The following is a 26,061-nucleotide window of genomic DNA, read 5'->3' on the forward strand; positions in this document are numbered from 1 at the left end:
TTGAAAGCAGTTTGATAACTGATACAAAATATTTATATCACCATCGACTTACTGGGCGGCGCTCAGCCTGTCATTCCGCCGAATCTCTATTATGTTTATGAACATAATAGCCTGGGGTCCCCAGGTAACTATCGACTGGTTACTAACAAAAGGCTTCTAAGCAATCAACGAGTTATTTAAGAGTTGCAATCAGGAGAGGTATATTTATAAAAAGCAAAGCTTCAAGCTCCAGCGAGTGATGAGTTCTTTTGTCTACAAACGACACAGCCATAAAATATAAAGAAAAGTTTTGTACTTGCTGTTGGACACGTACTAAAGTTCGACAAGCCCTGAAGTTCAACTCTGTTCAACTTCAGTGTGATATATGGACGGTAGCTTGATACGTGCGGAAGTCCGACGAAAGAACTGCAGTCAGCCTACGCAGTCTAGAGGCTGACCAACTAGCATCAGAGAATGGGTCCCTATGTTTTAACTGCCCCCGGCCCCGTTGATTTACTTTAAGTCCTTTGTCTTTTGAAACAGATGTTGTTCCTTGACCTTCCGAGATCGTTTTCCAAGAAGCCCTTTACCTCACCAAGACATCATAAACGGTCTGCTTAATATTATCTCACATATTATCTCACATACACTCTTACTGGGCCGCGCTCAGCCTGTCATTCCGCCGAATCTCTATGTTTATGAACATAATAGCCTGAGGTCCCCAGGTAAATACACTCAAGGTCGACCTCATTGTCCAACACGGTTTTGAGGAGCCATTTTGCACACTTCAACCTTGGACGAGTTCCGCAGGTGGTTGATACCAATAAGTCAGTCAGTAAGTCACTTTATATTGATTTCATTGTCGTTGAATATTTTTTACAAATACAGCAGTTTGAACTAAGCTCAAGAATACAAATTCTATAATTGGAAACATTAAGCAATACATTTTACAAATACAGAAATTATTCTACAACAATAAATAACAAATTAACATTTAAACCATTCTTAGTCGAAGTTTAAACCCTTTCAGGGATCTCTGTTAATGACCCTTTTTTACGTAGCAATAATCTTGAATTTTGCAATGTTCCCATAAAATTGGTCGGATGATAAAACTTTAATCCCTTGTGAAGAATATCATATCAATTTCATGCTTCTGATATTCAGTCTGCATCAGTCTGCATCAGTATGCATCAGTATGCATCAGTATGCATCAGTATGCATCAGTATGCATCAGTATGCGTCAGTCTGCATCAGTCTGCATCAGGCTGCACCAGTCTGCATAAGTCTGCATCAGTCTGCATCAGTCTGCATCAGTATGCATCAGTCTGCATCAGTATGCATCAGTATGCATCAGTATGCATCAGTCTGAATCAGTCTGAATCAGGCTGCATTAGTCTGCATCACTCTGCAACAGTCTGCATCAGCATGTATCAGTCTGCATCAGTATGCATCAGTCTGCCTCAGTCTGTATCAGTCTGCAACAGTCTGCATCAGTCTGCAACAGTCTGCATCAGTATGCATCAGTCTGCATCAGTATGCATCAGTCTGCAACAGTCTGCATCAGTATGCATCAGTATGCATCAGTATGCATCAGTCTGCATCAGTCTGCATCAGTCTGCATCAGTATGCATCAGTCTGCAACAGTCTGCATCAGTCTGCATCAGTCTGCAACAGTATGCAACAGTCTGAATCAGGCTGCATCAGTCTGCAGACTCTGACTCCGAGGAGTCGGAATAGCCGTACGCATAGTTCCGGGTAGTATCTATATTGAGGGTGTTCATTGTTTCCTCGTACTCTATCCTGTTGTGTATCATCCGGTAGGTGGCGTTTCTGAGCTGCTCTTCTGTCAGACCCTGGGTGAGAAGTAATGTTATAGGAGGGTTCGGAGTTGACTACCTTATCGGACGTTATTTGACCGGACATTGCGTGAAAAGACATAATTTTGAACGGACATTAAAATGAACGCTAGGGACTCCAGCGTCCAATTAATATCCGTTCAAATAAAATCCGATAAGGGTGTCATTTAATTAGGTTACAAGCTATCAGGTTCCAAGTCAGAATTCGGATGTAGTGCTTTATTCGACCAGTTCATTGATTAGTGAACAAGTATCTGATCAACAACAAACAATGTATAGTTATCGCAGAGAAGTTTGGACCTGTGAAGAGAATTCGGAGAAGAGAGTTTTGAAGATGGTCGAAATGGCACATAATTGGAAGTGATGCATGTCGATATTCTCCCTTTCGGTCAGCCAGTCTGCTATTGTCGTCAGTAAGGAGTTATACCTGAAATATACCTTCAGACATTGTTCAAGAGTTTGTAGCATATCAACTTATGGAAAATGTAATTAGAATAAAGCGACGAAGAAGTTATTAGTTAGGTTGAATTTAAATTTAACTGTGAGATGCAATACACGATAATATTACCAGCAAAGTAGAAGACAGCTTGTCGAGCTTGGGTGAATTTCTTGTTTCATCTGAACATTGTTCTGTCGAACGTACGAAAACAAGGGTTCAACTATCGCAAGCTTGGGACCCATTATCCTGACATAATAATTTGAAGTTTGAAAACACGATAATTACGATTATACTGTATTTAGACACGAAGGTGAACACATTAAAGATTAAGAGACACCCCCAGATCTGATACATGGCTAGAAAGATAAGAATAGCTTACGTATATAAATGAGAGAAGATAGAGTCCTTGTCATATCGGCTGAGCTTATCGAGAAGGATATCCAAACATTGGCTGAGTTGAGTGCAGACAAACTCAAACATTACGTTAATCCTCTGCGTCAGCAGGTCGTTTATCTCAGTTCTGTAGCTATACTCACCTGGATAATCATAAGATGTTTAACTAATAGGTTATTCAAATATTTGTATAACTTATTTATTAGATTTTCGGATAAGGGACGAATGACTTAATGACTATGAGCACCCCATGATTTGAGATAAAATGTAATCAAATTTCCTATCTTCAAATCTTTCCCTTTGAAATTAGAATAACAGTCCTAAAAGTGACAAATAAAGATTTCAGAAAACTAATTACTGCTGTTAGAGTTAGTGGCGTTTCCACAGAGTTCGTTTGCGTGGATACGAACAGTTATACAGGAATTCATCATCACACAAACTTCGTCTGGTAGGACAGAGTTGTAGGTTATCACGTTCCTCTACACAACAGTTATTATCATTATTAACTTATAAGTAATTAACTTATTATTATTATTAACATATAAGTAATTAACTTATTATTATTATTAACTTATTAGTAATTAACCTATTATTATTATTAACTTATAGGTAATTAACTTATTATCATTATTAACATATAAGCAATTAACTTATTATTGTTATTAACTTACAAGTAATTAACTTATTATTATTAAGTTATATATATTATTAGTAAGTAAGAAGAGGGAATCAATTAACCTCCAGTTAGAAATGAGTTTACATACTTGCTGGTAAAACGGACAATCACAATGTATATATTTCAATCTTGTCAATATCATTTGGAAAACCTGCAGGTCAAATTGTCGCCAGGAAAAAACCTGTAAACGAGGGTAAGTCTGAAGAACTCCGTACACTTTACTGACAAAACAGTCAAATATCTCAGCAGTTGTTTTTTGGGTCCTGCTCTGGAGGTGTTCGGAGAATGTTTTGTCAGGCCACCTCAGCTCCGCGACCAGTTTCTGGGTATTCTTTACTTGAGCAACGATATCCAGTACAGCGCAGCACGAGAAATCCTGGGCAGGTGGGTTTTAATGTTATTGATGGTTAGTTGAGGTTTACTCCAAAAATTGATCTTATAGCTATTAGCTATCATCTTTTATCTAAAGCTTATGATAGATAATTCGAATATTACTACGACAGAGTTTGAAAAAAATTTGCAAGAATCAGTTTAACATATTAAGTTACATTAAAGGTTAAAAACCAAGGAGTTCTCGGTGCTAAATACCTCAGTACAGTTTTCGTTGAGCCACGTTTCTCTTTCTAACGCATCCTCTAACTCTTCCCTCAGTGTGGACTCCTCTTTCTCCAGGTAACTTACTATGTGAGGAGCAAACACCTGACAAAGATAACTTACTATGTGAGGAGCAAACACCTGACAAAGGTAACTTAATATGTGAGGAGCAAAACCTGACAATGGTAACTTACTATGTGAGGAGCAAACACCTGACAAAGGTAACTTACTATGTGAGGAGCAAAACCTGACAATGGTAACTTACTATGTGAGGAGCAAACACCTGACAAAGGTAACTTTCTATGTGAGGATTGAGGAGCAAACACCTGACAAAGATAACTTACATGTGAGGATTGGGGAGCAAACACCTGACAAAGGTAACTTAATATGTGAGGAGCAAACATCTGACAAAGGTAACTTACTATGTGAGGAGCAAACACCTGACAAAGGTAACTTAATATGTGAGGAGCAAAACCTGACAAAGATAACTTACTATGTGAGGAGCAAACACCTGACAAAGGTAACTTACTATGTGAGGAGCAAACACCTGACAAAGGTAACTTTCTATGTGAGGAGCAAACACCTGACAAAGGTAACTTACTATATGAGGATTGAGGAGCAAACACCTGACAAAGATAACTTACTATATGAGGATTGAGGAGCAAACACCTGACAAAGATAACTTACTATGTGAGGAGCAATTAACACCTGACAAAGATAACTTACTATGTGAGGAGCAAACACCTGACAAAGGTAACTTACTATGTGAGGAGCAAACACCTGACAAAGGTAACTTACTATGTGAGGAGCAAACACCTGACAAAGATAACTTACTATGTGAGGAGCAAACACCTGACAAAGGTAACTTACTATGTGAGGAGCAAACACCTGACAAAGATAACTTACTATGTGAGGAGCAAACATCTGACAAAGATAACTTACTGTGCGAGGAGCAAACATCTGACAAAGGTAACTTTCTATGTGAGGAGCAAACACCTGACAAAGGTAACTTACTATGTGAGGAGCAATTAACACCTGACAAAGGTAACTTTCTATGTGAGGAGCAAACACCTGACAAAGGTAACTTACTGTGCGAGGAGCAAACATCTGACAAAGGTAACTTACTATGTGAGGAGCAAACACCTGACAAAGGTAACTTAATATGTGAGGAGCAAAACCTGACAAAGATAACTTACTATGTGAGGAGCAAACACCTGACAAAGGTAACTTACTATGTGAGGAGCAAACACCTGACAAAGGTAACTTTCTATGTGAGGAGCAAACACCTGACAAAGGTAACTTACTATATGAGGATTGAGGAGCAAACACCTGACAAAGATAACTTACTATATGAGGATTGAGGAGCAAACACCTGACAAAGATAACTTACTATGTGAGGAGCAAACACCTGACAAAGATAACTTACTATGTGAGGAGCAAACACCTGACAAAGGTAACTTACTATGTGAGGAGCAAACACCTGACAAAGGTAACTTATTATGTGAGGAGCAAACACCTGACAAAGATAACTTAATATGTGAGGAGCAAACACCTGACAAAGGTAACTTTCTATGTGAGGAGCAAAACCTGACAAAGATAACTTACTATGTGAGGAGCAAACATCTGACAAAGATAACTTACTGTGCGAGGAGCAAACATCTGACAAAGGTAACTTTCTATGTGAGGAGCAAACACCTGACAAAGGTAACTTACTATATGAGGATTGAGGAGCAAACACCTGACAAAGATAACTTACTATATGAGGAGCAAACACCTGACAAAGGTAACTTACTGTGCGAGGAGCAAACATCTGACAAAGGTAACTTTCTATGTGAGGAGCAAACACCTGACAAAGGTAACTTACTATATGAGGATTGAGGAGCAAACACCTGACAAAGATAACTTACTATATGAGGACCAAACACCTGACAAAGGTAACTTATTATGTGAGGAGCAAACACCTGACAAAGGTAACTTACTATGTGAGGAGCAAACACCTGACAAAGGTAACTTTCTATGTGAGGAGCAAATATCTGACAAAGGTAACTTACTATATGAGGATTGAGGAGCAAACACCTGACAAAGATAACTTACTATATGAGGATTGAGGAGCAAACACCTGACAAAGATAACTTACTATGTGAGGAGCAAACACCTGACAAAGGTAACTTAATATGTGAGGAGCAAACACCTGACAAAGGTAACTTACTATGTGAGGAGCAAACACCTGACAAAGGTAACTTACTATGTGAGGAGCAAACACCTGACAAAGATAATTACTATGTGAGGAGCAAAACCTGACAAAGATATAAATTAAAAGGTGAGAAAAACTATGTATATCCTAAAAAGACATATGTGATCGGCACCCTCTAAACCTTTATAGGACAGGATTACTGTATATTACTATACAATATGCATTACTACACAATATAAATTACTATACATTCCATTACTATACATTCCAATAAACGGCGTGATTGTCGCCAACCTGGTGAAGATGCATGTGGAACTTTCCGTATCTGAGTTCCTGTTCCTCGTAGAAGTAAGCGTTGAGCTTGTGAAACAATGGCAAGATATCCCGTGACCCAGACTCATGTGTGACCAGTACTGACTCCATGTCCACTCCGTACAGTCGCCAGAATGTTTCATTCATCTCGTACATCATCCTGTCATACACGTTAAGGGCTTCTCCGTAGTGTTCTAGAGTTTCTTGGAGGAACTCAATGCAGGCATCAGCTAGCTGGATCATGTCATCCAAACCTGGATATGATTTACTTTTAATCGGCCGCCCGTTCAAGTCATGAACTGTTCATTCATTTTAAAAATGACACGAAAGACAAGGTTTACACATTTATCATTTAACTAGTGTAACCCAGCCTTCGGCCGGGATTTCACTACCGCAGTTAAAAAGGGTAGAAGTATTTACCCGCTGAGTCAGTAACACATAATCGCATAATCAGTTCTTTCTCGTGGATAATTAAGTCATTATTAGGCGCCACATTCCATGATCATAAGGTCCGTACACTCTGTACCACGTCCGTACACCCTGTACCACGACTATTACACCTCATCAATCCCGTCTTGAACTGCTATCCATTTTTATTTAAATCGTTTTAGAAATTAACCCTTATTAACTCCGCACCACACCCGCCGTCCCGCCTATTATATTTGAAAACATGCATTACATTGTTGTATGAAAGTATGAACTCTCTCTACAGTCCAAACAGTCCGCAATCAGTGCCCTTCACCCCTAAAATTAAAAAGCTTATAGTATTACTTGCGGGGCTAAACTAATTATGATTCATGTACCAACGCTACATAATCTGCAGTAATGGAATAGAGAGCGAATAGGGAGAAAAAGTGAGCCATTTTATGTCACATTTGTGGTACAGAACCATCAATTAAACCACTTACCAACGGCCGATTTTTTCAAAATTTGCTTATTCGCTTCGTCAGAGTTTTGTCGGCACTATACCGAAAAAAACCAGTCCCGTAACTCTTACCGCTTTTAAAATATAGCCGCTCGGAAATTTCCCGCACACACACATACACACATACATACATACAGATTTATTTAAATTATTGTTTAAGATTTATTTAAATTATTGTTTAAGATTTTAATGGCACAAAAGTCAATTCATATGACTGTGAAGGTTCAGCAACAGTCGAAAATACGACAGAAAGGAAATATTATGTGCAATAAATAAGATCAGCACTACACAATGGTCATTGCATACTTTACCGGTAAAGTCTAAATTGAATAGTTTGAGATTTCCTTTACATTTATATTTATGCATGTGCCCCACGGGGATGAATTTCTTATTACCATTGATATTATATATATTTTTTGAGTAAACATTGGCTGGTACCACGGACCAGTCCCCAACAAAAAAACCACGGACCAGGGGCCTCCATCTGTTCCATGTTGAGCTGTCTAAGAGTCTGTTGGCTGATCTGAAGGTAGTTTATATAGGCTCCCTGTTCCAAACACTTCATGGTCTGTTTCCGGCATTCCAGTGATGTCATCTCCTCTTCTTCGTATGCTACAGGTATTCGGGGTTATGTAATTGTAAGTGAGGATTCTTAAAGGGAAAGGGACTCTCAATAGAATCGTCTCAATTTACCCTACGACGATAAAATGATACCAAAGAATCGTAAAAATGAGTAATGTTGTACACGGCGTACAAACGAACCTAGAAGATCCGGCAGATCTACTTTCAACTCAATTTTGTGAGTTAATACTTGTTCCAGTAACTTTATCGTGGTTTTCAAAGCGTTGTCCGGTCTCCCAAACGGGAAACTGTTTCTAAAGTGAGTGATCTGTTGCATGAGGAGCGTCTTCAGTTGGGCTCGAACCTGGAAATAACACTCAGTTAGCACTGGAAACTGGAGCAACAAACACGATTGTTTCTTTCGATTGAGGCTATAGATACTGATGAGGTTTTTATACAGTGTATAAATTTGGTAAATGTGTATAAAAAGGGAACGTATTAAGTGTAAAGCATCATTCACTGTAAGAGTAGATTGTAGATGTTGACAAAGTTAGATTTAATATCACGAACTACCTGATGAAACTCCAGGAACTCCTCTTTAGTAACGGTCCAGACTCCGTCGTCACTGGTTTTCCCCTGTATATAATTGCAGCAGTTCTTGAAGAGATCCCGGAACTTATTCGGGTCTATCACGAAACCTTTCTGAGGAGAGAGAGATTGTTTTAAATTGTTTTATCTGTGATATGACTGCATAAAATTTGTCATTTCATCTCCATCCAGAGAGGCGTTTAATTGCATTGGCACATGATTAAAAAATACAACCTTTATAATTACAACAAAATGTTAAACAACAATAACCTCTGCGTAGTTGACAAGCTCCTTCAGATAACTAAGATGAACAGTCAGATATCTGATACCATATCTCTCAGCATACTCCATCAGAGCAAACTCCTGGCCGGTAGACAGCCAGCCCCTGCACGCTGTAGACTCCTTCTTGATACGGTATTCTAGTGTCAGATGCTGCAGCGTCCGGAATAGGAAGTCCTGGTTAAAATTAGTTAGATTTTGAACGCCATTCTTGAAACACCCTGTAGGTTTTACAGGTGTTTGTTAACGCTTGTTGGCTTTATATCATTACAAATTGATGAGAGAAAAGTGCAGCACAGGTGGTACTGGTAATCACCAATATCTCTAACCTGATCAAGTTTACAGGGCTCCTTAGATATCAGCATATCCAGACCAGCCTTCCTGATATCATTAACATCGTTTCCTCGGATATTATCAGACTTCTCTGGGCGGGTTGTTTGCCCAGTTGCCCTGTAAAGAGCGTTCACCCACAGTTGCTGGGTGTGGGAGTCTTTAGCTCCACACGTCACCTCTTCTCCTTCCTTCAGTAGTCGGAACTGTAATGTTATGTTTGTTAAAAATTGAGGATTTTTCCCAGTTCTTAGCGGCTCAGTAGAGGTACGATCTAGCGAGAAGCATTATTTGATGCGCGGCACGGTCAAGTACCGTGCATCGTGCGACGCGCTACTACAAGTAAAAAGGGGTGGAAGGAGCGTCATTTCACTGCTCATGCCTCGTCCGTCAATACGAGCCACGTGGTGTATGATTTGCTTGCTGAGAAATGTACAGCCTACCTTTATGAGCTAATGTTACACTTAGCTATATGGACACGTTCATTTGAGTTTGAGGATATTGGTAAATATAAGTGACCCTTTTAAACGGCACAGTGTAGTTGACTTTGTCACACTATGAAATTACACAAACCCTTGAAGGTTAGGATAATCGTCTCATCCTCTAGGCTAACTTTGTCACATAACGATATCTTAATCAGGTGATAAGATATCGCTTAAATACGGCCGGCACGGAAATGGTTACATTATCACACTATAAACATGTGACAGAGTAAATATGGACCCCTTGCTGCCGTTTTTGACCAAAATTTTGAGTGTCCAGTTGATTGGATGGGTACATATGACCATTACCTACATATTTGACGACTTTTTTCGTTAGATGGTGCACTCAGGTTTACTGTGTCTCCAAAATCGAGATGACCCTAATACATGGTAACTAATCTATATTATATCTCAAACTCTACATCCGGTACGGCTATGCACACATGATATCTCTCTCTGCCATGAAACATGGCTAACCTTTTAAACTGTGATTCAAAACCTAAAGCTAAACTAAAACTCAACTGGGCTCTCCTTTGTCACCAAACTAAACCAATAAGTAATTTAAGATTATTATATTTTTCTATATTTGTATACTGTAATTAGTATATTGACGTAGTGGATGGTTGAGGGGGTTTCAAGCACAGGTCACTCTCAAATCCTAAAGATAAGCAGTGGCCTTCGGCACTTGAAACCTCTTCAAACCTCCCCTGATTTATTTATTATTGATATTGTTTGATTGTGCCGTAAAAATAAATATTTGTTTTATTAAATATTTGTTTTATTTATTATTTAAGAAAATATGTGAAGAATGTTTAGGGAACCCTGATAAGCAATGCTGAGTAGTGTAGGTTTATTTAATGGCCTGGAAGTGCTAGGAATTGTTATTATATCATATAGTCGCAAGGAATTAAAACACAGAAGGCACAGACAAGTTTACTTTGTCACATAATCTTGATGATATCTGAACATGTGTGAAATTGAACAAATAATGATATACCAGCTTAAACCCTTTGTATTACGTACTATGGATCAAACAACACTGCTAGTACCATGCACCAGTCACATAAATCATTATCGGGTGGTAATATGTTAACAGTGTCACAATTAAACTACCGCAACATGGTCAAAAATAGGGTAATTTCGTCACAAAAAAATTATTATAACTCTGTCAGCTCCTTGCTGGCAAAATAACTAGTTTATCGAAATTTTTTTGATGATAAAGTTACATAGTATTCTAATAGAGGTATAGTTCTTCAAAATAGGGGCAAGACATGTTTACTTTGTCACATCAGTTATTATAAGAGTTAGGTAATCGTCATCAGATTAACCGATCTTTTTCGTAGTATGGATCGATTAATATAGGCAATAAAGCATCCTAATTCCTATGCCAATTTTAACACACTATCTTGATATTGTTGGGGCAGGAAAAGTTAATTTTGTCACATTTTTAGTGACTTAGACAAATTTAACCTGAAATTGTTAAACTTGAGCTCTGATGTTCTGGACAATATTCTACCAATTTTTTCTGAAAGAATGTTGAATTCTAATAGAGTTATAGAATATATAGATCTTCAAAATAGGGGCAAGACATGTTTACTTTGTCACATCAGTTATTATAAGAGTTATTAAAGGAGACTATTTCATTATATAATCATTGTTTTTAACCTATTTGCGATTTCGTATAATTTTTTGTGACAATGTAAACATCAACTGATCTTAACTTGCATCAACTACATTGTCATCATGTAAAGTTTTCCCGCCTTTCAAACCAAAATCAGATATAAATAATTCGCCCAAAATTTTAAATTCCATATATTGTGACAGAATTAACCTCATGTCCCAATAACCAAGTGCCTGTATTAGCTAACCTTTCAAAGCAACATATTTAAGGGCTATGATTGGTACTCCGTACTTGGTAGATCAACCATCAAATAATGAGTAAAAAGGGTTTTGAGGACACATCACAGTAGAATAGAGGTATGGTATTCTGAGTGTGACAAAGTTACCTAAATATTGCCTTGTAACCGTTCAATCCGTGCCCTTTAACCAATGTTGTATCATAATTGTTAGATTGACCTAATCTACTATGTTTCAGGCCAAGGAATGGTAATTAGACAACTGCAGTTAATTAAGTCACACAAAATGTGACATTTGATACATTTTAGTGCCTAACAACAATAGATTTTCTTTCTGAGCAGTGCATATGGGAGTATGGGTTATGTGGCTAATGTTCAGAACTTCTGAACGTGCTAGGTTAATAGATGTCAAAATTAAGCCACTATCGTCAAAAACGCTATTATTTTTATTTACCAATATCCTCAAACTCAAATGAACGTGTCCATATATGACATAATATTTTACAATCAACAGCATGCATGATAGAGGGACGACGCAAAGTGTTTAAAATAGGCAGTTTTACTGGCTTAATTAACTGTGGACCCCTCGGCTCAGTTTACAAATTTGGGCTGTATGTGACCAGATGGGACCAGTCTTCGTAATCTGCCATTATTAAATTTATGAAACGTTTCTCAATATGTTTGACCGATGATACAGTTTCTGAGTTCTAAATTATTAGTTCGTCCTTATAAGCTGACATCGGTAATTTATATCTTTGCAGTATCTGTGTGAGCAAGATATAATTAGCATCTTGTATTATTTCATTCAATTTACACTTCAACCTATTTCAAAACCTTACGCTTCTCCATTAGATAATGTCGTCAAAGTCGGGACTTCGCAAAAAGATTTTGGAAGAACATCGTCGAAGGGGATCAGCATGATTTTATGGTCAGGAGAGAATAGAAAGTTTAGGGCCATTTATTCTACCCCCAATTCCTGACAATAAGTTTATAGATGTGATTCCTGAAGGAACGGAGATAAAGGGGGTGAATCTGACTGAAAAGGAGCACCAGGATGCTTATGAAGCTGAAGTTTTAGTGTATAGAGGTTTAGAGGAAATATATACAAATAGTAAGCCAATTTCCTATTAGTGTTCCATTAGTAATCTATACATAGTAACTTTAACAATAATTCCGTGATGGTAGCAACACGCACGATACATTTCTCTACCGTTAGCAACAGCAACGCTCCAGCCCTAGTTGGATGGAAATTCTCCGATAAAACATACTCGAACTGAATTGAAAACTCCTCCAAAAAGAACCTGGAACTTTGCCAAAACATACCTGGAACTTTGCCAAAACGAACCTGGAACTTTTGCAAAACGAATCTGGAACTTTCCCAAAACGAATCTGTAACTTTTACAAAACGAATCTGTAACTTTTGCAAAACGAACCTGGAACTTGGCGTCCTCCTCGCAGTCCTGGTGATCGGGCGAGTAGTAGTTCACAGTGTATCCCTCCAGAGTTAACATCTCATTGGGGGTGGCTTGTTTCTCCTTGTAGCTACACAGACAGAACACGATCTGACCCACTTTGACCAGCACAATGTACCGCTGCTTCCACTTCTGCCAGTGCGATGTTCCTCTAATGTAGAGTAACCTGGTGATCACGTAATGTTAGTTGGGTAACAACTTGAGGTGTGTTGAACCAGCTAGAGAAAATACATAGATACATGTACGTCTACTGATTGAGGAGCACTACCCAGAGGCATTACTCAAAATACAATAAAATTGAAGATATAAAGTATTTATGGAACTTTACGGCAAAAACGATATAAACGACAAAGAACAGCTAAAAAAGAACAGCTAAAAAAGAACAGCTAACCCTCCAAGTTTCATGTTCTCAGGTTTATCCATCTTGACACAAGTCTTGATCTGTAAACCAAAGGCTTGATTGGGGAGTGCCACACCACCTTGTCCTACCTCCACCTTGGCTTCTAGGTCGTCCCACTTTGGCTTGTCTGACAGGGTTTCTGGCTTCATCTTGAACAGGATCTGGAGATATTCTTACTTTACGAGGCATATTGACAATTTGTGTTGTTTACAATTTGACACTGAAGCATATAAAAACACACTAATTTGTAAACAATGTTTACAAGTTGATGCCAACTGAAACGTTGCCCGAACCCTATCAAACTAACCTCTCCAATAGGACGTCCCTCCATATAAAGAGGGTTATTACTCTCAATCCTGAGACAGACTCTAACACTGGGTAGAGGTTGTTTAGTCTGGAACTCTGCCTTGTTAGTCCACACCGGGTTTTTTTGACTGACAAGGTGAGTACACAGCACTTTGTTTGTCTGTCCCTCTATATCCATGGCACAGAATGCTTTACGTTCAGGCTGAACCCCTTTTATTCCCGGGAGACCCCTGGAGAGGTTCTTCAGTTAGAGGGTTACAAATAATTATAATAACTTTTAAACTCAGGCACTGCAGTCAACCTGGAGAGGTTCTTCAGTTAGAGGGTTACAAATAATTATAATAACTTTTAAACTCAGGCACTGCAGTCTACCATCAAAGTTATGTGGATCAGTGAATATAGGTTGAATTTTCGTTTAATTATCCCAAAAATGGTGTTGATTTTTCTCAAAGTGTAATCAGTTTTATTCTACTGTAGAATCCACACATAAGTTACTTACTTAACTTCCATAACCTCTACCTCGACGTTAAAGTTAAGGACGAAGTCATGTTTGCAAGGCAGACTTTTACCAACTTTATCACTACCATCAAACTGCATCTGGTTCATATCTGTTTGATAGCACTTATTATTATATCGGCTGATACGTGCGAGGATATGAAGAACACAGCACAATTTCAATAAATACTACAAAACACTCATTCACTGAACCTATCTACCTTTCATGGGGTTGGTATGTTTGTCTTGAAGTCCCCGTACATTCTTCCTCTCTTCTTCCCGGTACTGGGCTGCCATGTCATGGTGTATAAACAAGTAAGGAGGACGTTCCCCGCTGTTAACCTACAGGGTAGTGGAACTTGTGTGGCATTCAGATAAGAAATGGGGGTTCCACTGGAGGTGAACTTTTATTTGTAAACTGTAAACTGATAGATGTTTTAACACGAAAGTTGAAATAATTAGAGCGGCTACTAGAAGAAGCACTTACCCTAGCAGATCTGTTCTCAAGTTCCCTCCTCACAGCTGCAGTTTGCTCGTCATTATTGTTCAGCTGCATTGCATTAAACAGTAGTTTGTGTTCGTACGATGTTACCTAATAGAGCACTGCGTTCAATGAATTGTTGGGATTTGAACTGTTCATCTTAAGTCGTGTAAATATTGCAAAGTGTGCGCCATCAAAATATTAGAATTTCAAAAAATCAGTCCAGCAAAATTAGGAGTGGTAGTTTGCAGGTATAACTATAAATTAGGAGTGGTAGTTTGCAGGTATAACTATAAATTAGGAGTGGTAGTTTGCAGGTATAACTGCAAATTAGGAGTGGTAGTTTGCAGGTATAACTGAGTGGTAGTTTGCAGGTATAACTGAGTGGTAGTTTGCAGGTATAACTGAGTGGTAGTTTGCAGTGGTAGTTTGCAGTGGTAGTTTGCAGGTATAACTGTGGTAGTTTGCAGGTATAACTGTGGTAGTTTGCAGGTATAACTAAGTGATTTTTTGATTTGAAACTTTTACAAAATAGCAAATATACAAATGTACAGCAAATCGAACAAACATATAAAATGGGCCGAAATGTATAAATGCTATAAAGCGTGGGTCAGTGAAACAAGTTCAGAGGACAACTTTTAAAACACGAGGTTTATGGCCGCCCAAAGTCTCAATAACGTCACCTCCACCTAGTAATAAAGTTATGAAATATGAAGTGTGAAACAAATTATGAAATATGAAGTGTAAAACAATCAAGAAATAGCTCGTATATAAATTATAAAATTGTCTCTCAAATACAGATAACGTCCGAGAACTATTAAGATACACAATACTCATTCAAATAGTGATCAGTGTCCGAGAGACATGAATTGCTTCACGGTGGTTTCTTATCACGGCTACAGACTTTCCCGTACCGGATATAGTGGTCGAGATGAGTCTGTTCAACCCTCTTCTTCTTCAGGTCCGTAACCAGATGTTTCCTCGTTGCTCGTTCTTCGCTAGATCTATCTGGACAGATCCATACATTTTTGTGGGTCTCAACTAGCCTCAGTCTTCCTGTTTTCGTCAGAATCTGTTGAACCGCTGTAGAGCTTGGGACAGTGATCTTTACTGGTCGGATAGTCGTACTACCTGGCCTCTTCCTGCCGACTCTAGTCGCTTCGAAGTGAGGTTTCTCCCCAATCTCCTCCAGAACTGCGGTTACTAGCGCTGGAAGCTGTTCTCCCTCTTCTTCTTTCAACCCAAACACGATCAGGTTCTTGCTCCTGTCCTCCTCTGCAGCCACACTCTTCATCACCTTCTTCAGGATGTTACTGTTGCAGACCGTACCACTTGCACTGTTCTGTTGTACAGCTGCACTGTAGCTCTTTATCCCTGACTCCACCGTTGTTTGCACTGTCTTCTTAACCGACGTCTTAAACAACTCTAGTTCTTTGTCCTTCTGCACAAGCAGCTGGCCCTGCAGCCTGATCAACTTATCCTTGTCTTCTAACGCTTCCGTCTTCAAGAAATATATGATCTCCTCCATTTTACCCATCTGGCATTCATGCCGTTGAACGAGGTCTATTGCTTCCACAAGCCGAAGTGCCAGATGCTTTTTATAGACAGTTGGAGCCATAAATATTTCTCTGTCCATATCTCGGCACTATCCGTCGCGGAGTAGAGTCCGCGGCGGAGCCGCCGGACTCCGAGCGGACTCCGAGCGGACTCCGAGCGGACTCCGGCGGAGCCGCCGGACTCCGAGCGGACTCCGGCGGTGCTCCGCCAAAATGTATTTACACTGGACTCGAGTACATTTTGGCGGACTCCGAGCGGAGCCGAGCGGACTCCGAGCGGACTTTAAAGTCCGCCGCGGACTCCGAGCGGCTCCGCGGCGGCTCGGCGGAGTGTCCGCCGCGGACTAAGCCACTAGGCGGACTCCGGTCCGCCGCGGACTCCGGCGGAGTGCTTGGCGGACTCCGCCGGACCTCTCCGCCAGACTTGAATCCGGCGGAGTCCGGCGGAGCTTGGCGGAGTCCGCCAGCTCGGCGGACTCCGCTCGGAGTCCGCCGGACTCCAACAGAGTCCACTGACTTCCGACCTCCGACTTCCGACCCTCGGCTAAATTTGTCACGTGACATACAACATAGCATTTTGCAATATTGTGGTCAGATGAAAAGGTCGCTAGTGATAAACCTTAACCATTACCCTCACAATGTCAATAGTGTACAACTCTAGTCCTAACTTTGACCCTATAATGTATAAACGTTGACCCTAACCCTCCACCAAACCGTCCGCAGCGAAATATCAATGTCATTGACTGGTCACGTGACCAAAACAATTTTTGTCATATTATCTCATATAGGGAAGCGTTTTTAGTTTTACCCTACACGTTGCATGTGGCGTCATTCGGCCGGATCCCAGCAAGCAAAAATACGTCGACCATCACAGGACGACGCCAGCCAGCACTCTCTACGCTCTTCGAGCTCCGATCGTCCTGTGACGAAGTAAGGACGAAGCCTGAGGTCCTCAGGTAACATCGACCACCGATTGAAAATTCAAAGATTTTTTGACATAAAGGTCAAATGTAAAACTAAAATCTTGATGTTGATTGATTGACGACGTCAATTTTTGAGCACAGCGCGAGCGCATGCGGAAAAGGACCGCGTAGCTAGTTGTATCACGCGGTGACCCCCACGGTCGCTTCACTATACAACGTATGACAAGTAGCTAGTCAAGATGTTGATAAATATTTGGCTTGTGGCGCGATGTGTTGCTCTAAGTATAGCCCTCTCGCTTGCAGTAGCGTGCGACCGCCGGAAATGACTTGTGGAACAAGCGCGCCCGCAGCGGCGCGAAAGCACCTGGTTAGCTAGATGAACGCGATGTGCCTTGCATTGTAGGATGAAATCCTACTAGCTGACGCCACTCGCAGCTGTGATGTTCGCTGTACGTCAGCGATCGAAATTTATACGCGTATCACCCGTTAAGATGTGCCACCCGACGCGCCACGCAATTTTTCTCGTTGCTCGTCGCACGTCGACGAACAACGAAGCTCGTTGCGACGCGCAATGAGCTGCCAGGCTAGGACATCGTCCTGGTCCAACAAATTTTGGCGAGCGCGAGCGATTTTCTCCAAAAATTTAATGAGGGCGCCGACTTCCACTCTGGCTAGGTTTCTTCTTATAGGGGGTGCACGATAAAAATAAAGTTGCTTGGATTTTAAAAAATTTTGTACCACTGTTTTCTAGAGACTGTGAGAATTTTCACAATACCAAATTTGTTATACCTTTTTGGAAAGATCAGTGAGTTTCGCCTAGGTGCCATATTTGATGGTGCGCGGCTTTTGGAGCAAAAGTAGCTGTAAAAGTCGCGTAATTTGACCAAATTCGTCCAAATTTGACCATTTTTGTCGTATTATTCGGATTTATCTTCAGTTCCTTAAATGAGATCATTCTGGAAATTGGCGACGACCTTCCAATTGGGCTTTCACAACTGTCCGAAAAATTTGGTGGATATCGGAGTTGATATAGTAATAAAAATGGGGCAAAATACGCTGCTTTTAGCTGTAACATAATGTCTGATGGTTGGATATGCTTTAAATTTTTCGGACACTTTCCTTGTAAGTTTATGAGTAAGCTTACCAATTTTTGTTGCAATTGGAGGTCGGGAAGGATACTCTATATCTATTTGTTTGAAGAAAATTGTGCTGGCCGAAATTAGCGCTAAAAAACCATCCTTCAGTCGGCACGCGCGGCTCACTGTCGATGGCGCACTACCTACTTCTTACCCAGCGCGCGTTCCTTAATGCTCGGTGAATTTTGCCGCGCCTCTGGTGAGAGAAACGACCTTGAGATTAGCTGGCTAAGTAACTGTAAGGTTTCTTCTATAACGCCCACTAGAGTCTAGTATAAACTAAACTCCACCGTACCAACTTGGCGTAGTTTGATAATATAATTTAGTTATCATAAACAATAAAGTTTATGAGCTGATATCAGATATACCTCACTGCGCGCGCAGTGAGGGACACATAACATGTGGCAATTATTGACTTAATAACTGAGAAATTTTTAAAAATTGAATCATATCAAGATCAAGACTGGGGCACTCGTTTGGGGCACTTGTTTGGGGAACTTGGGGCACTCGTCTGGGGCCCTTGAGGCACTACATCAAAAACCAATGTATCTGATGCAATCGTCTGAGGCACTAATTTTTGATGCACCAAAAGATAATTTGACGCACTTATCAGAGGCAGACGTCTGAGAAAGTTGAGCACTTGCCAAAGGCACTTCATGCTTTGAAGCACAGAGGGGGGGGGGGGCCAATGACTACCAATGGAGACTAATGGGGACTAAAAATCATGGGGACTAGAGGTCAACTCGTTGACGTAATTCACCATTTGTCCCCAGAATTTTTGACAGTTATTTATGGTTTTCAAGTTAGTTTAATAACGATACGATCGAGATGTTTTGTCCAAGATAAGAGTAGGATAAATCTGACTTAAAAGTAAAATGATAAGCCCGGTTGTAATGTGTTCTACCACTGTACAAGTCAGTTCAGATTGAGGTAAATTGAAGTTTAGCTCTCGTGAAGGTAGAAGTAGCCGACTCGCTGAACTCTTGAATCTTTTGACCCATCAGCATGGACATTATAGGGTCGATCGCTGACGTACAGCGAGCAGCACAGCTGCGAGTGGCGTCAGCTAGTAGGATTTCATCCTACAAGGCACATCGCGTTTACCTAGCTAACCAGGTCATTTCCGCCTCCGGCGGTCGCGCGCTACTGCAAGCTTACCTGAGGACCCCAGGCTTTAATGTTGTTAATAGAGATTAGGCGGAATGACAGGCTGAGCGCGGCCCAGTAACTGCAAGCGAGAGGGCTATAGTTAGACTTAGAGCAACACATCGCGCCACAAGCCAAATATTTATCAACATCTTGACTAGCTACGCGGTCCTTTTCCGCATGCGCTCGCGCTGTGCTCAAAAATTGACGTCGCGTCGTCAATCAATTAACATCAAGATTTTAGTTTTACATTTGACCTTTATGTCAAAAAATCTCTGAATTTTCAATCGGTGGTCGATGTTACCTGAGGACCTCAGGCTTCGTCCTTACTTCGTCACAGGACGATCGGAGCTCGACGAGCGTAGAGAGTGCTGGCGTCGTCCTGTGATGGTCGACGTATTTTTGCTTGCTGGGATCCGGCCGAATGACGCCACATGCAACGTGTAGGGTAAAACTAAAAACGCTTCCCTATATGAGATAATATGACAAAAATTGTTTTGGTCACGTGACCAGTCAATGACATTGATATTTCGCTGCTGGCGGTTTGGTGGAGGGTTAGGGTCAACGTTTATACATTATAGGGTCAAAGTTAGGACTAGAGTTGTACACTATTGACATTGTGAGGGTAATGGTTAAGGTTTATCACTAGCGACCTTTTCATCTGACCACAATATCGCAAAATGCTATTGGCTATGTTGTATGTCACGTGACAAATTTAGCCGAGGGTCGGAAGTCGGAAGTCGGAAGTCAGTGGACTCTGTTGGAGTCCGGCGGACTCCGAGCGGAGTCCAAGCTCCGCCGGATTCAAGTCTGGCGGAGAGGTCCGGCGGAGTCCGCCAAGCACTCCGCCGGAGTCCGCGGCGGACCGGAGTCCGCCTAGTGGCTTAGTCCGCGGCGGACACTCCGCCGAGCCGCCGCGGAGCCGCTCGGAGTCCGCGGCGGACTTTAAAGTCCGCTCGGAGTCCGCTCGGCTCCGCTCGGAGTCCGCCAAAATGTACTCGAGTCCAGTGTAAATACATTTTGGCGGAGCACCGCCGGAGTCCGCTCGGAGTCCGGCGGCTCCGCCGGAGTCCGCTCGGAGTCCGCTTGGAGTCCGGCGGCTCCGCCGCGGACTCTACTCCGCGACGGATAGTGCCCATATCTCCACAAATATCTCTGTCGTCGATTTTCAGTTCTTTTCCCAGCGTAATGAACCACTTAGTAACACTGTCCTTCAATTTTGTCTGTTCATCATACTCGAATCCTTGAATTTGGTCCAGAGATTGGGTCACCTTACGATCATCCTCCATAATGTACTTGTATAGGAATGTACAAGTACACACGCAAAGGCTAACTACGCGGTAGCAGCAAACTGAACTTATCGCAATTTACAAAAGATAAGAGAGCTCGATAATTGCAACGTAAGCTACACTGACTACACACTGGTAGTTTGCAGGTATAACTGAGTGGTAGTTTGCAGGTATAACTATAAATTAGGGGTGGTAGTGTGCAGGTATAACTGACCTCTAGAATCTTCTGGAACAGGGTGTAGAGCTGGTTCTTGTTGAGTTGACCCTCAGTGTTGGTTACCCTTCTATCATGTTCCTCTGAGCTCTGGGATACTATCTCGTCATACTCCGTTATCCACTCGCCTGGAGAGAGAGAGCGTTACTTAGAGCGTTACTTAGAGCGTTACTTAGAGCGTTACTTAGAGCGTTACTTAGAGCGTTACTTAGAGCGTTACTTAGAGCGTTACTTAGAGCGTTACTTAGAGCGTTACTTAGAGCGCTACTTAGAGCGTTACTTAGAGCGTTACTTAGAGCGTTACTTGGAGCGTTACTTATAACGTTACTTAGAGCGTTACTTAGTGCGTTACTTAGAGCGTTACTTAGAGCGTTACTTGGAGCGTTACTTGGAGCGCTACTTAGAGCGTTACTTGGAGCGTTACTTAGAGCGTTACTTAGAGCGTTACTTAGAGCGTTACTTAGAGTGTCATTATCAAAATCTTGAGCTGCTGTAATCAGTTATAGTATGTAATATGGTAATGAGTAATAGAGTACTTTTGTGCATTTTTTCATACTACAATGGTAAAAACAGTTCTTAGTACTTCAGCGTTACACTCCGTTTTGTATTTCTATGAAATTCCACTGTTATTTTCATCTAGCATATAAAGTATATAATATAGTATATACCCTCCAAACTGATAGTAATTGCTTGGGAATTGCTCGAATAATTGTCAGCGATACCAACAGTTGTTCATGTTTACGTCACCCTGACGACACCAGTGAACTGTTCTAGTGTTCCCGGTGGTATCTCAAAGACAATCAAATCAAAATATTGCACCCGTATTCAAAATTCATTATGTTGCTCAAACTCATCAGCTGATCTATATACAAACAGCCGGGTCTGACTGAGAGAATTAGTACACTGTGATTGTTGTCCTAATATCAGACTATACCACAATCCTGTGGTGGATAGTATTTCTGATATAGTATTCCAGAAAGCACACTATTGTGGGCTTACTTGTGTTGGGCTAACGAGTGTACACCCAACATTCCAACATTCCAACAATAGTCAGTAGTCACCATGGTGACTAGTCAGTAGTCACCATCAATCAATCATAGATTCCGTTCATAGCATTCATAAACTGTACTACAATCTACTCCCGGAATATAACTAACTAATTGCTCACTAATTACTCACTAATGGTGTACAAGTGGTGGTCATTTTTTGACACCCAGGACCAGTCGGAAAACTGGTCATGTTCTGAAAGGACCGTGTACTCACCTAAACAGTGATCATTCTCAGATCATGTAGAATTTGTAAACATGAATTTCCAAATATTTTCATTCATTGCCGAATTTTAGAGCGCTTACTTGAACCACAATGCCTGCTCAGACTTTAATAGATACGGATAACCAAATACAAGGATGAGTATATTATACGCTAAAATCAAAAATGTACATAATATTCTTGAAATTTGATACACTGATCAACCAAGTTGCTGACATAACATACTGTCTAAATACACACCATTTACCATGACGTAGGTGGGAACACCACCATTATACTAAAAGTCATCAAATTATTATTTCATTGGTTTTTACATCAAATTATTATTGCAAGTACAAATTGTCTTTGTCAAAATCCCGGTACCGGTCACATAACTGCTAATAATGAAGTTATGATCAGTCGATAACTTGATAAAGTAAGTAATAACTTGATAAAGTAAGTAATAACTTGATAAATATAAAGTAAGTAATAACTTGATAAAGTAAGTAATAACTTGAGAAAGTAAGTAATAACTTGATAAAGTAAGTAATAACTTGATAAAGTAAGTAATAACTTGATAAAGTAAGTAATAACTTGATAAAGTAAGTAATAACTTGAAATATTAAGTAACTCACTGAGAAGCTCCATTCTACTGTATTAAGTAATAACTTGATAAAGTAAGTAATAACTTGAAATATTAAGTAACTCACTGAGAAGCTCCATTCTACTGTATTAAGTAATAACTTGATAAAGTAAGTAATAACTTGATAAAGTTAGTTATAACTTGATAAAGTAAGTAATAACTTGATAAAGTAAGTAATAACTTAAAATATTAAGTAACTCACTGAGAAGCTCCATTCTACTGTATTAAGTAATAACTTGATAAAGTAAGTAATAACTTGATATAGTAAGTAATAACTTGACAAAGTAAGTAATAACTTGATAAAGTAAGTAATAACTTGATAAAGTAAGTAATAACTTGAAATATTAAGTAACTCACTGAGAAGCTCCATTCTACTGTATTAAGTAATAACTTGATAAAGTTAGTTATAACTTGAAATATTAAGCAACTCACTGAGAAGCTCCATTCTACTGTATTCCTGATCATCAGGGAGCTGACATACCAGCTGATAGATCTTCTTCTTGAAGACATGCTGGAAATCTTTTGTTGTGTACCTGCGGGATTTGACCTTATTTGGTAATGTTACCTTGGCGATATTACCTTAGTGAAACATGATTTTTATAAGGAAGGCAATGTTTACTGGGAAGGGAGGTAAGCTGAACATCTCTAAGGGAGAAGTCAGTCGTAATATTTGAGGGAACGAGAGACCAATTGTGGAGGCAGGTTTTAACTTTAGTCAGACAGCAGTAGCACGAGGTGAAATACCCTGCTTATCATCCCAAAAAGAGACATAAGTAGTAAATAAGTAAAAGTGTAGTTACCCTCCACTTTTAGTCATCTCTATAGCACGCTTACTCATGAGAAACACGCTGAAGAACCAGTTGACCGCTTCTATAAACACAGCTGAAAAGTTCAGCTCGTCAATATTTCACAATACATGTTTGTTTAAATCACCTAATTCGAGTTGTATTGTGAAAGCATGAGCAACTAACCATTTACCAGTTACCAAGACAGCAACCCCTGAGGTTAAAATATAGGCACTCACTTTAACTTAAATGTAACTTTTAATTTTAAATCTTTAAGTAAGAGATAGAAAGCGTAAAGAGAAAAGTACTCTAAAGAATCTGAAGAATCTTACCGTCTTTGGAGCTGATGTTGTCAGGAGAGTCCAGATAGTCTTTAAACTTATCCTTCATCTTCGTTAACACAATCTCGTTGATATTCATGTACCTGTCATTTCAGCGTCATCAAACACGCACAATCAACACTTTATATTAAAACAAAACAATACAGTTGTACGAATGAAAGCTTGATGAAAACAATTGGAATAGCACCAAAAGGAAAATGTCCTAGAAAAGTATCTATACTTTTTCTTGTTTATAAGCTTTTTAATAACTTTTTATAAAATAGTTTAGAAACTTCAATTCTCCGTTCACACTACTACACAGTTCACAATATATACCTGTATCCACGATCAGAGGCCTGTTTAGTAGTAAAGGGATAAGCAATACAGCGAGATAAGAGTATGTAAATCTGCTTCTGAGTCTTCTTGTAGGCTTCCTGTACTGGGTCCTTCTTCAGCTGAACAGGGATTAATATGATTATTAGTTAAACATAATCAAGCATAATTAAACATAATTAAACTTAATTAATATAACTACTGGACAACTGATGCAAAATTAAAAAACCAACCGTTGTCCCGAAAGTGAAACCATTCTTAAGATTCTCAGCTTTAACAGGATCTAGTTTGATCTTCTCCTGATCATTCAACTCGTTCTCACTCCCTGATTCCTCAGATTCACTGTTCTCTATCATGTTGTTGTCATGGCAACTCAACTTGTTCTCTCATCATACTGAAGGGCCCCTAACTACATACCTACACACCTGTACCTGGGTAGTGTAAAATAGTGTGACATTCCTGGTTACTATAATTATACATTGTACATTATATTACATTATATTACATTATATTACATTATATTATATTATATTACATTATATTACATTATATTACATTATATTACATTATATTATATTATATTACATTATATTACATTATATTACATTATATTACATTATATTACATTATATTACATTATATTACATTATATTACATTATATTACATTATATTACATTATATTACATTATATTACATTATATTACATTATATTACATTATATTACATTATATTACATTATATTACATTATATTACATTATATTACATTATATTACATTATATTACATTATATTACATTATATTACATTATATTACATTATATTACATTATATTACATTATATTACATTATATTACATTATATTACATTATATTACATTATATTACATTATATTACATTATATTACATTATATTACATTATATTACATTATATTACATTATATTACATTATATTACATTATATTACATTATATTACATTATATTACATTATATTAAATTATATTACATTATATTACATTATATTACACATTATATTATACATTATATTATACATTATATTATACATTATATAATACATTATATTATACATTATATTATACATTATATCATACATTATATTATACATTATATTATACATTATATTATACATTATATAATACATTATATTATACATTATATTATACATTATATCATACATTATATTATACATTATATTATACATTATATTATACATTATATAATACATTATATTATACATTATATTATACATTACATCATACATTATATTATACATTATATTATACATTATATTATACATTATATCACACATTATATCATACATTATATTATACATTATATTATACATTATATTATACATTATATCATACAATATATTATACATTATATTATACATTATATTATACATTATATTATACATTATATTATACATTATATTGTACATTATATTATACATTATATTATACATTATATTATACATTATATTATACATTATATTATACATTATATTATACATTATATTATACATTATATTATACATTATATTATACATTATATTATACATTATATTATACATTATATTATACGTTATAATATTTTATAATTCGAATGGCGATCAGAGATCCTTAACAAATGTGCATTGTTGATGAATAAAAGGTAAATTTCAAAACAAATCCACGGAGATACCAGACTGCTTACTGTCATATCTAGTACTGTTGTACAATATGACGTCAAATGTTACACATTAAAGTTCAAAAGTATTTACAGAACAGTAGCTGAACTTGTTTACCTAGTGTGGTAATCTGTTAGAGTCTGTCATACTGTAACAACAGG

At 38.7% G+C, this 26,061-nt stretch overlaps 2 protein-coding genes across 4 annotated transcripts in view; one reads left to right on the forward strand and one right to left on the reverse strand.

The window, feature by feature from the left end:
• Nucleotides 1-26,061, forward strand: part of LOC134813368 (uncharacterized) — a 359,978-nt gene that overhangs the window by 193,114 nt on the left and 140,803 nt on the right. The gene's annotated exons all lie outside the window — the stretch shown is intronic.
• On the reverse strand, nucleotides 896-24,644 carry LOC134812404 (calcium-dependent secretion activator 2-like). Of its 3 annotated transcripts, none has more exons than XR_010159918.1 (25): nucleotides 24,445-24,644; nucleotides 24,215-24,333; nucleotides 23,891-23,982; nucleotides 23,574-23,655; nucleotides 23,206-23,306; nucleotides 20,883-21,010; nucleotides 14,625-14,729; nucleotides 14,359-14,479; nucleotides 14,142-14,250; nucleotides 13,644-13,872; nucleotides 13,328-13,497; nucleotides 12,898-13,102; nucleotides 9,126-9,332; nucleotides 8,788-8,973; nucleotides 8,503-8,631; nucleotides 8,131-8,293; nucleotides 7,840-7,980; nucleotides 6,426-6,697; nucleotides 3,932-4,042; nucleotides 3,525-3,719; nucleotides 3,026-3,112; nucleotides 2,654-2,810; nucleotides 2,404-2,520; nucleotides 2,136-2,262; nucleotides 896-1,832 (listed from the first exon to the last, which is right to left on the reverse strand). XR_010159918.1 is itself a non-coding variant. In XM_063819805.1 (25 exons), the coding sequence occupies exons 1-25, from the start codon at nucleotides 24,565-24,567 to the stop codon at nucleotides 1,680-1,682; spliced, it is 3,663 nt and encodes a 1,220-aa protein (XP_063675875.1). In that variant the 5' UTR covers nucleotides 24,568-24,644; the 3' UTR covers nucleotides 896-1,679. The 3 variants fall into 3 exon arrangements, 2 of the variants coding, with proteins under 2 accessions (XP_063675875.1, XP_063675874.1); XM_063819805.1 differs by having other exon boundaries at nucleotides 3,026-3,146; XM_063819804.1 differs by having other exon boundaries at nucleotides 3,026-3,146; nucleotides 3,495-3,719.

The sequence above is a fragment of the Bolinopsis microptera genome, chromosome 3, assembly GCF_026151205.1.
Source record: "Bolinopsis microptera isolate Bmic1 chromosome 3, MBARI_Bmic_1.0, whole genome shotgun sequence".
Lineage (NCBI taxonomy): Eukaryota > Metazoa > Ctenophora > Tentaculata > Lobata > Bolinopsidae > Bolinopsis > Bolinopsis microptera.